Below are 11,531 nucleotides of genomic sequence, written 5' to 3' on the forward strand. Positions count from 1 at the left end.
AGTACAGGGGTGTCAAACTGCCGGCCCGCAGGTCAGACGCATCACATGGAAGCCGCACCCACCCCATTGCCGGCAACGGCAAAACTGTCCCAATATATTGTGCGATGTCACATGTTTGACATGTCTGCTCTAGTAAGAAGAAGAAAGTAACAAATTGTGAACAATATATTCATAGAATACTGTGACTAACATAAGAAAAATTTAGAAATAAACTCTAAAGCTTAAAATTCAGATATGGTACAATTCCATTGATATTAGGATTTAGAGCTTTTGTTCCATTCTCAACAGTATAAGTCCCATAAAAATCTCTAAAGCATTCCTTCACTTCTATTTATCCCATGTTATTTCATTACTTTAATTCCTCATTCCATTTCTTCTGCTGGAGGATCCCTGTTTAACTCTGTCCTTCCAGATGTAAAATTCAGTAAGTAAGGATGGAGTCTAGAACGGACAGAGGGATTGACTTCCAATATTTAAACAATTGGAAACACATAAGTGGATGTTTGGTCTCTTTCACTCGGCAGGTGTTTCTCCATCATTCCAGCTATGATTTTAGAAGGATGTCGACCAAAGGTCAATTATGGGCCAGTTATCTTTCCTTATTTTTTTCAGGATCTGGTTAAATCTTTCTCTTGCTGTCTCTTCAGCCCCTACCAAATGTTTCACAGTTCATAAATGGTTAGACGGAGTCACTAGTCCACAAAACCTTGCTTTTGCAGTCTGGTGTTCAGATGATGAAATAATCTGCAGTGCTGCTCCTGGCTTTTAGACATCAGTAATCTTGTTAGGAGGGACGCGGTGGCTCAGTGGGTTAGGACGCTGAGCTTGTCGATCAGAAGGTCGGCAGTTTGGCGGGTCGAATCCCGAGTGCCGCGTAACAGAGTGAGCGCCTGTTACTCGTCCCAGCTTCTGCCAACCTAGCAGTTCGAAAGCACGTAAAAATGCAAGTAGAAAAATAGGGACCACTACGGTGGGAAGGTAACAGCGTTCCGTGCGCCTTTGGCGTCTAGTCATGCCGGCCACATGACCACAGAGACGTCCTCGGACAAGCGCTGTCTCTTCGGCTTTGAAACGGAGATGAGCACCGGCCCCTAGAGTTGGAAACGACTAGCACGCATGTGTGGGGGAACCTTTACCTTTTTAATCTTGTTAGTTCAGGTTTCTTCAGAAGAAATACAACCATACCAGCTATCAGTTCCACTGAGGGGACAAAAAGCTGATTTTAGTTGAAAGATCAAGGCCATGGAGGTGGTGCCTTTCACAGAAGAGGGTTCTTATGTGCTGAAGATAGTCACAGTCTCTGTATTTCTCTCTTAGGGTTGCTTGACAGGACACTCCCTTCCCAACTGTCTGGGTTTCAGAGCCTGCTCTAATTTCCAGTCTTGTTTTCTTTGTTCAGTTCTATTTTAATTATGCTTGGATTTGGAAGAATCATTTTTTTCTTCTCTGAAAGACACAAATTCCAGGGTTGATTTTAGTTTGATCTGGGGAAAATTTCTTCTCTATTCTAGTGCCTTCTGATGTTTGGGACCCACAAGGCAATCATTTCCAATTAGTATATTTAATGCCAAACCAGTTGAGTAGAGTGGGAATTGTAATCCCACACATCTGAAGGACATCCGTTGAGGAGGCCTGAGCTATTTATCAAAAGTAGCCCAATTTCATTTAAGGAGTCTGTGAAATAATGATATGCTGAGATCTATCTCATGACCATCGTGGTTGAGAATGCTTTTGAACTTAAGGCTCTTTGAGACAATCTACCTCCAATTGCATTAGTTAATACAGGTGGGAGGATGTTACCAATATCTGAAGAGCATAAAACAATAAAACAAGATCGGATGGAGTTTCTTGGTAAGAAGTGTCACTTGGAAATTCCCTTAGCATACAGTACAAATCAAGAACAGGCTTAAAAATAAGATCAAGGGATAATTAATTACAGTCCATCTGCCAATCAAAAGAGTTGGGCCTGCCAAAGGTAACGTTGTGTGAATCTTCCTTTTTCATCTCTCCTGGAGCCGTTGCCACAAACACAAAAGTGTTAAGGCCTAAAGTTTCTAAGGGAGGCTGGTTGCAAATCCAGACTTGGTTCTAAAATTTGCAGAAGAGCAAAGGAGAGGGAAAAACAGTCGTGCTTTCTGGTTAGTACTTGGATTGGATTGGAGATGTCTAGGAAACTCAGCACTGCTGATTAGGCTGGGAAGACTGAAAAAACCACGCCAAGAGAAGGGATGGCCAGCGACCGCTGTGTGTGGCGCAGGAAGCAAGAGAGCCTCATCAGAGTGGGGCTTCTCAAGAGAAGGGTCCTCCACAGTGCCAGTTGCCCCACTGATCGTTCCTAGTAATCTGATTTTCCGAAGCCCTGCACTCGCTGTTTCTTGATGCATGAAACAAATTATAGACAGCAGGAAGAGACTTTGCATAATTTGTGACCTATGATTCTTTTCCAGATTTTGCAAGCTCTTGGGAAGTCATACCATCCTGGCTGTTTCCGCTGTGTGGTGTGCAATGAATGTCTGGATGGCATACCCTTCACTGTAGACATGGAGAACAATATTTACTGTGTCAAAGACTATCACACGTGAGAATGCAGAGTTCTGCAGGGCAAAAGGAAAAAAGGGGGACCCCCTGCTCAGGTCATGAGGAAGGGTTGACCGCTGCTAAAGGAGACAATATCCAGGATCAAGTCCAGTTAAGGACTGACAGCAAGGCGATCTAGTGTTCAACATTTCTGTATGTTGCATTGAAAATGTAACAGGAACTTTTCCTATACTGAAAGGAGATCACATCTGTTTTCTTTTTTCTTTTAAACATTTCCATCAATGATATTTGGAGATGAATTAAATCCCATCTATTAAAGTGATGGCTCGGGGGGACCAAATAGGTCTCACTAGGCAGCCATTCAGTTGGGGGGGGGATTGTCTTAGGTTAAGGGGATCGTCATTTTGTTCAGCTGTCCTGCTTTGAATAGAAGGAGGGATATACTTAAATCCACAGCTGAATTTAGATTTCATACTGTGGTGGTCTAAAAAAACGCAACACAATCATGGGATGGAGTTGGGATTAGCTAACGTTGTTTGCTCTCAGTTGTTAAAATGCTGCCTACCGTTCTGTTTCTTTGCTTCTCAAGAAAAATATAACCTCTTTCCCCCCCTCCCCCCAAATCTAGGGTTTTTGCACCCAAGTGTGCTTCCTGTAACCAGCCTATTTTGCCAGTCCAGGTATGTTTTTCTTCGTCATTTGATTAATACTTTAGCCCCGGTACAGCCATTATCTGCTGGCTTGCAGGCACTTTGCCACCTCAGTGATGGGAAAGCTCTCTGGCTTGCTTTCCATTATACATTGACCCAGTCAGCTGTGTGGACACATGCTAAGCCCTCCAAAGAGATCCCTCTGCCCTCTTGAGTGGGCAGCCTCAGCAGTTCTCAATGTCTGATCCACTTGAGATCCCAAAAGTCTTCCTTTTCTCCACTCTGCTGATACGGGCTCCTGTCTTTCTTATCATAGATATTGGACCAAGCCTACATTTTGCAGAGAAAGTACATCTTCAGGAACCTTAATTTCTGCACTTGCAAAATTAATATTTGGGGAATGGAAGAGGTTTCATTGTGGCACTTCTGTAACAAGGAGGGATTTATACAGTTGCAGAGGGAGGTTTCAAAGTACCTATTTTCCTTGAAAGCAAATGATGGACACATTTCCAGTTTTCAGCTTATTTTGCTGTCTCTCCAAACTAGGGTTCCGAAGAGACCATCCGGGTGGTGTCAATGGACAGAGATTACCACGTGGAATGTTATCACTGCGAGGTAAAGCTTAGAGCTACTGAGACAGCCTAGTTAGAGGGAGGGACCAGTCTAGTCCTTCTCCCAAGAAAAGAAATCCATCCAAAAGGGTTGGTGGCAGCATATTCATGGTATGATTTGCTTTTGTTTCCTAATTTGCCTAAAGCATTTTTCTACTACTCTTAGGGGACGCGGTGGCTCAGTGGGTTAGGACGCTGAGCTTGTCGATCAGAAGGTTGGCAGTTTGGCGGGTCGAATCCCGAGTGCCGCGTAACAGAGTGAGCGCCTGTTACTCGTCCCAGCTTCTGCCAACCTAGCAGTTTGAAAGCACGTAAAAAAATGCAAGTAGAAAAATAGGGACCACGACGGTGGGAAGGTAACAGCGTTCCGTGCGCCTTTGGCATCTAGTCATGCCGGCCACATGATCATGGAGTCGTCCTCGGACAAGCGCTGGCTCTTCGGCTTTGAAACGGAGATGAGCACCGGCCCCTAGAGTCGGAAACGACTAGCACGCATGTGTAGGGGAACCTTTACCTTTACCTTTTACTACTCTTAAATTTAATTTACATTCTGGGGTGGGTTGCAAAGATCTATAGAGCACTATAAAACAGTAACAGTGTAAATAAAAGGCAGACAATGGGATATATATGGCAAAATAAAGTAATTTGGGAGATGATAGTAAGAAATGACTGGAAAATATCTTATTTCCCCTTTCCTTTGCTTTGCAGACCTGCAAAGGTCATAAATGCAAAGATTGGGTTTGAGGTTACTTGTTCCTCACTGTCACAGTGAATGGTAGCTAAATGAAGACTAGCTGTACCCATTATCCCAAAGATGTTTTTCAAAAGTCAACCAGACTTTCTTTTCCTTGAAGATGTTTTCACTTGTCATCCAAGAATCTTCTTCACGGAAAAAACGAAGTCCAGTTGCCTTTTGAAAAGCACCTTCACAACCATGGCCGGGATGACTTGAGAATCTCCATAGACATCTGTACTCATTATGTCTCCCAGAAAATTATTTCAAGTCCACTGGCCACTAATGGATGAGTGATCTTCTTTTTCTTAGGATTGTGGACTCCAGCTGAATGACGAGGAAGGCCGCCGATGCTACCCACTCGAGAGACACCTGCTCTGCCACACCTGTCATATCAGGCGCTTGAGCACTAAAGTGTCGGCACACTCTCCCTCTGGGTACCCCATGCATATCACGGAGCTCTGAGGCTTCCACTTCCCATCTACTCAAGACCAGGAGGAAGATACCTGCTGGGGAAAGAGCTTTAGAAAGACAAAGCAGCCACCCTTATTTGTTGCTTCTAAGATTGGAAAGGAAGGGGCACCTCTTTGGTTGGCTCTGTGTACAATTTGCCTAAGTAATTCTTCCCAGGATGCTGGTGCTTGAAAAGCAGTGCGCCTCATGGATTGGATGGGAAAAGGGCTGTTGGGATGACGGACCATCCATTAACACTGGCTTGTTGCCATTTTTACCGTTGATTGTTTGAGCTCCCAGAAGAAACATTAGCTTTCCAATGGGAAAGAGACCAAAAAACTTCCACCATGTTTTAGGTCTCCTCGCACCCTGAACTTGTGGTTCTCATAATTTGAGAGGCACAGTGGTTGTTGCATGCATCAAAAGAGTGGTGGCCAAAGTGAATGTGACTTAAAAGATTAACAACTGACAACAGTGTAGGGCAGGGGTAGGCAACCTTGGCTCAGGAATTCTGGGAATTGAAGTCCATGAGTCATAAAAGAGCCAAGGTTGCCTTCCTCTGGTGTAGGGGAGACCTGTGGATGTTCCATCTTGGCCTTTGTTGGGTTTCTCTGCAAAACGAGTATGCAAGACATCATGTGCTGGAAGCCCATGAATGAAAGGGAGAGCATTCCTATTTTAGGGTTTGTCAGCCATGGTTCTTGAGTGCTTGGCAAGGATGGGAGAGTTTAGTGTTTCCAGGTGGGGGCAGAGCACACAGCTAAGGGGAGAGCTGCAGGCTGTCTAGGGAGACCGGTTACCTCATAGCTTTCTGGGACCCAACAGGTGACAACTGTCTTCAGAGGACCTTTGCTGAAAGCAGGGTTGCAGATGGGAGGTGGGGTGGGGAAAGAGCATAAGCATTCCCAATCCTTAGTTTTTTCTTAGAATTCTTCCGCAGCAGAGATGTGAATGTGTCAGAATGGGAAAAAATATATACAGGTGATATAGGTTTATTCATTAAATTTAATTCAGATTTGAATTCACTCAAATTAAGTTTCTGTCCCATCCATTTCTTTGGATCTGCCACCACTTATTTTTGAAAGGAATCTTCCCAGCATCCTGAAGTTCAGATGCAGCCTGGAACCCCAAAACAATTTTGCTCAAAGAACAGCAGAAATTGCCAGGTCCAGGTCCCCGGGGGCTCCCCGCAGAAGCTCCATTGGTTGCTCTCTTCCTAAGTACAAGGAAAGTGGATTCTTGTGCTGGATCCACCAGGTGACTGCAGGCAAAAAATGGGCTCTCTTGTCAAGAAGGATCTTCCATACCTGTCAGACGTCACTTGGCACTTCTCAAAGTCACTGTTTTGAAACTGACTTTCACTAATAAATTCAGCTTGGGGTGTCTGCAGGAAGGATCAAAAAGATCCAAGATGGTGATTTCAGCTGCATGGTTGTGGCCGTCATCTTGATTCTTGCCACCCCATTGTCATCACCCTGGACATCCTGACTCCTGCAAATGGACAATGCACCCATTCCCTTTCTTTCAGCTAAAAGGATGGCAGTTCTGTGGTATGACTTGCAAACATACTACTTCTAGAGGTATTTTAAAAATGGTTGCTTCCATATTTTTGTTTTTTACAACTTGGTTATAACCCAGCTTTAAAGGCCAAGTTAATTATACTTGAATCCACAGCACTTGCATGATAATTTCCATGGCCTCTTGACCATCACAAAGCATTTTAGGTAGCTCACAAAATAGTTGAACAGTTGTTAAAAGTCTCAGGAAAAATAGTCTTTTTTCTAGGCGCTTGGATGTAAAGAAATTGGCTCAGATGTATAGCAGGGAAATACCTAGTTTGGAGCATAGAGGGCTTTTTTAAAAAATTAGCAAAAATTAAAACATATAAGATAATGTATTAAGAAGTCTTACACTTCTATTTTGGCTAGACTTTTAAAGCACACTTCCAACTCTGGGAAAATCTGTGTTCCATATGGAAAATGTTTACTTTTTCTATTAAAAATAAGCTATGTTGATTATTTGAGACAAGGAGGGGCCACGTAATTAAAATTGACCACATCAGTTGAGGCTTCAGTTTCAGCCACGTTGTATTATTTCCTTATTTCCTTATATACGTTGACTTTAAAACAATTTCAGCTTGCTGCTGCTGATAAAACCACCTGGATTAACCCTTTGTAAAGCTATCTGGTGCTCCAGCAACTTCAGTGAAAGTACACTTTGGGAATCAAATAGAAAAACACTGCTAAATCTGTTTAAAAACTAAAAAACCTCTTATGGAAGAGCAGCGGGCTGCATTTCCCCAGACTATTCAGAGTCCTGTCAGCTGCGGCAGGCACATTTCCCAAGTCTGAAGGGCTGAGAAGAGGGAAACGCCAGGTGAGTCAGTGCAAAAGGAATGTCGGCGGTTCCTTCCAAGTGTACGTGGGAGCACGATGGGGCCCTTTAAAAGGAGCCCCCCCTGCCCTTCCCATCAGATCAGCCCTTTTAAGGCTGCTCCAGATGGTTCTGTTTGCCTTTTTGTGCTTTCAAGTTTCCAGAAAGTCATCATTGTGATTGGTTTGATTTTACTGCAAGGAAACCTTCCACCCATTCCGAAATCCCCCTTTCCTCTTGCAGATGGCCGCCTGCTTCCCTCTCGAAAGGAGCCTCTCATTCCTCTGCTGTTGAGTTTTATGGCATTGATTATTTTAGTGTCAGACTTGTCCGTTCCTGCTACTGCCTTAATCTTCAGCAAATAGCATAATAGCTAAAATATGTACACGGGCTATTATTTTCCAAACATACCAGTCTGTTTCATTTGTTTAAAATATTTCAGGGGATTACCTGTTACATACTTAAATGGATTTGTCAACCTGGTGATTTTCTTCATGAACATTTTCTTGTTTTAATTCCCCCCCCCCGTCCCCCCCACTCCCGTTGCTGAAATCTGATCCAGCTGAAGATTTGTCTTTTTCTAATGCCTTTTTCCATATTAAAAATGTGGTTTTTAAGGAGAAAACAGCTAGAAAGTGTCATACAGCAAAAAAAAATTGCAAAAAATGTGAAACTTACTACCTCCCATCAATAGCGGCTGAACTGTGGACCCCAGGGCCCCTCGAGGGCTAGACTGGCCCTGCTCCACAGCCACAGCCCGGTTGCTTTGCCCACTGGCCTCCCTTGCTGAAAGCGTGGGGAGGGCACTTCCCCACCAGCACCGTTAAGGGGGCTGCCTACCAGCCTTTCTCCTGCGCAAGGAGGTCGTCCAGCTGTGCCCAAGGACAAGGGGTGCCACACCAGGGGACGCCAGATGGAGGACCCTGCAGAGGAGCCCTGGGAGTTCAGTGCCACCTCTGCATTTGCTTCAGAGTTTGGGCTCCACAGGGATGAAGTACTTCTAGTATTTGTGCCAAAATATTTATGGGAGAGCTTCCTTCTTTCTACTGATTCATATGCGCATGAGCGAGGAAGCCGAGATAGATGCACTTATTGAAAAGAAAATAAATATGTGGAAGATCCATCCTGCCCCGTAACTTAAGGTTCCAAAGGAGATGAAGAGATGGGGAAATAATGGTTTCAAAACAAGTGGGTGGATGTCTTATAATTTAGAAATTAAAAAATTGACGGGAGAGTTCCATTGAGTTAAACCAAAACTCCAGAAGATAAATTTTTTCTTAGGCCCCAATAAACTCTTGTGATTCAACTAATGCCATAACTAGAGTATATAATTTGACTTAAATTAAGTTTGTTTCTTGAGAAATATTTGCATTTTCTTTAAAAGAATATAGGTTTTATTTCCAAGAACTTGGACCAATGTTAATTTTTCTTTTGTAGGAAATAAAAAATGGGCAATTTGTACATTATGTGTCTAGTTTACATCTGCAAACACATTAGTTTAACCATATTTGTATATATCTTTCTTAAATGTCAGACTTTTAGCTCATAGACTTGTCAGTTTTTGTGTTACCACTTGGTTTCCATGATTGTTGAAGAATAAATGTTGGGAAATGTAGATTTATTTATCTAAAAAAGCTACTTACTATTATCCTAAGTTATTTTAATATTAAAAGTCAGAATTTCATTTAACCTTAGATGTTATAATCTGCTTTTTTCAATAAAGACATTTTGTAGTTACCTCTTGATTTTATAGTGTATTACATACCAAAAAAATTGGCATAAGAACAACCTACCTGTTACATGATGCCCTACTAACATTGTTTAGACTTATTTTCTGTCACCGGGTGGCCATATACATTTTCTTAATATTTTTGTTTCTTTGAATAAACCTAAACATTTGTTTATAGTCACTTGAGCCCAGAAACCCGAAGCAATTCTAGAAAATAAGCAGGGAAGGGTGGACCTTTCAAATTCCAAGCTCCACGGGGAGATTGCAAGGCATTTTGCAAATCTCCGTTAGATGATAGCGGAGGATGAAGAGAGAGAAAACGTCTAGAGGAGATATTTAAGATACAATCTGAAAGTTATTTAGCCCCCTCTAACTTGTAGTGTTGAAACACTTTAGTTCTTATGACACCATATATGTTACAGCAGAGTTCCCCAACTTTTCCAGCTTTGCAGATGGGGGGATGTTTCCATGCGAGGGGGGCAAGTGTGCGCACAGCTCCAATTGCACAAGTGGCGGGCATGCACAACTGCCACTTGTGCAAGTGGAGCGCATGTGCATTCACCTGCCATTCCCATGGCCATGTTCTGAACAGCTCAAGGCCCGGTAGAGGTTGGGGACCCTGGTGTTACAGGAACTGCTTAGAGGTTTCTGCAAAACAAGACACTTCCAGAGAACTCCTGTCATTGCTAAGCTGGCTTTAGTTTTTATAATTACTCTTTATCTAGTATGGAGGCAGGTTGTTTCCAGTGTCTGTTTAATACATTGCCCATCTCACAAAAAGCAGCATCCAGCAAAAAATGTAAACCAGTGAACGTGTCAAAAAAAAAAACAGAAATGTAAAAAGCAAAAAAACACCTGAAAGCAACAAAGATGATTGGGGGACTGCAGGCTAAAACATAGGGAACGGTTGCTGGAATTGGGTATGTGTAGTTTAATGAAGAGAAGGGTGAGGGTTGACATGATAGCAGTGCTCCAGTATCTCAGGGGCTGCCCCAAAGAAGAGGGAGTCAAGCTATTCTCCAAAGCAGCTGAAGGCAGGACAAGAAGCAACGGATGGAAACTAGTCAAGGAGAGAAGCAACCTAGAACTAAGGAGAAACTTCCTGACAGAACAATTAACCAGTGGAAGAACCTGCCTCCAGAGGTGGTGAATGCTCCAACACTGGAAGTTTTTAAGAAGAGACTGGACAGCCACTTGTCTGAAATGGTATAGGGTTTCCTGCCTGAGCAGGGGGTTGGACTAGATGACCTCCAAGGTCCCTTCCAACTTATTATTATTAGATCAGCAATAAGAGACACCTTATGATCTCACCAGTCCCCAGAAACATAGCCTGTCCCAAAAGGCCTGATGATGTAACCAGGTTGTGGGGGACTTCCAGAAAATAGGTAGGGATAAACATCGACTCACTGGGATGGGGGTGCGTTAACATCACAGGCTACAGCAGACCTCACTCCCTTATTGAAGAGAAATACCAACTGGCAGGCAACCTGAATGTGTTCTACTGAAGGTTTGAGAAGAGATCACAGTCATCTACTGCTACCTACCCCACTTCAGATACACCAACAGTAGCTAATTTTCTATACCTACCTCCATCCCTCTGAGGGCCCCCACCTCTGGTGATCTTAGAAAAAGATCTGTGAGGTCTATTTCATAGACTAAAAGATGAAAAGCACCAGGCCCAGACAGAGTGACGACTCCTTGCTTGCAAGCCTGTGTTGAGCAACTGGCCCCCATCTTCACAGTTTTTTAAATAAATCACTGGAGATGTTAAGTCTCTTCTTGCTTCACTCTATCATCATCCTAGTTCCTTAAAAATCCTCCATTGGAGCTGAACCATTAACAGGCCAGTTGCTCTGATGTCTGTAGTTATGAAGGCCTTTGAGGTTAGTGCTGGCCCACCTGAAAGTCGTCATGGATCCACTCTTAAGGCCCCTTTCAGTTTGCCTACCAAGCAAATAGTTTGGCAGATGATGCTATCCATATGACCTTGCAATATCTTGAATCCCCAAAGACCTATGCGCGTCCTTTTTGTGGACTTTACCTCGGCATTCAATACCATCACTCCAGAAATTCTTCACTCCGAACTGATTCAGCTCGGTGCCTGTTCATACTGTACTGTACTATCTTTTTAACAGATAGGAAACAGCAAGTGAAACTAGGGAGAATTATATCTAGTACATGGGAAATTAGCACAGGTGCCCCTCAGGGCTGTGTGCTCCCTGTTGCTCTTCTCTGTCTCTACCAATGCCTGCATCTCTAGGGATCCCTCTGTTAAAGGACTCAGGTTTGTAAACGATACGATGGCCATTGGCCTCATTCGAGATGGTGATACATCTGCACATAGATGGGAGGTAGAACAATATGCTCTGTGGTGCAGCCATAACAATCTGAACATGCTTAAAACTAGAGAGGGGAGTGGATTTTAGGAGGAGCCCTTCTATTAT

General features: G+C 43.3%; 1 protein-coding gene across 1 annotated transcript in view; it reads left to right on the forward strand.

The window, feature by feature from the left end:
- Positions 1-9,135, forward strand: part of WTIP (WT1 interacting protein) — a gene marked incomplete at its 5' end in the record, with an annotated part of 69,064 nt that extends 59,929 nt beyond the window's left edge. The window contains 4 exons of the mRNA XM_081335814.1: positions 2,448-2,578; positions 3,167-3,218; positions 3,735-3,803; positions 4,845-9,135. Of these exons, the coding sequence (XP_081191940.1) occupies positions 2,448-2,578; positions 3,167-3,218; positions 3,735-3,803; positions 4,845-4,997 (405 nt within the window). The 3' untranslated portion in view covers positions 4,998-9,135. The remainder of the gene's footprint in view (positions 1-2,447; positions 2,579-3,166; positions 3,219-3,734; positions 3,804-4,844) is intronic.
- Between the last annotated feature and the right edge of the window lie 2,396 nt (positions 9,136-11,531).

This window comes from Vipera berus (genome assembly GCF_964194415.1).
Source record: "Vipera berus genome assembly, chromosome: 10".
In the NCBI taxonomy this organism is placed as follows: Eukaryota; Metazoa; Chordata; class Lepidosauria; order Squamata; family Viperidae; genus Vipera; species Vipera berus.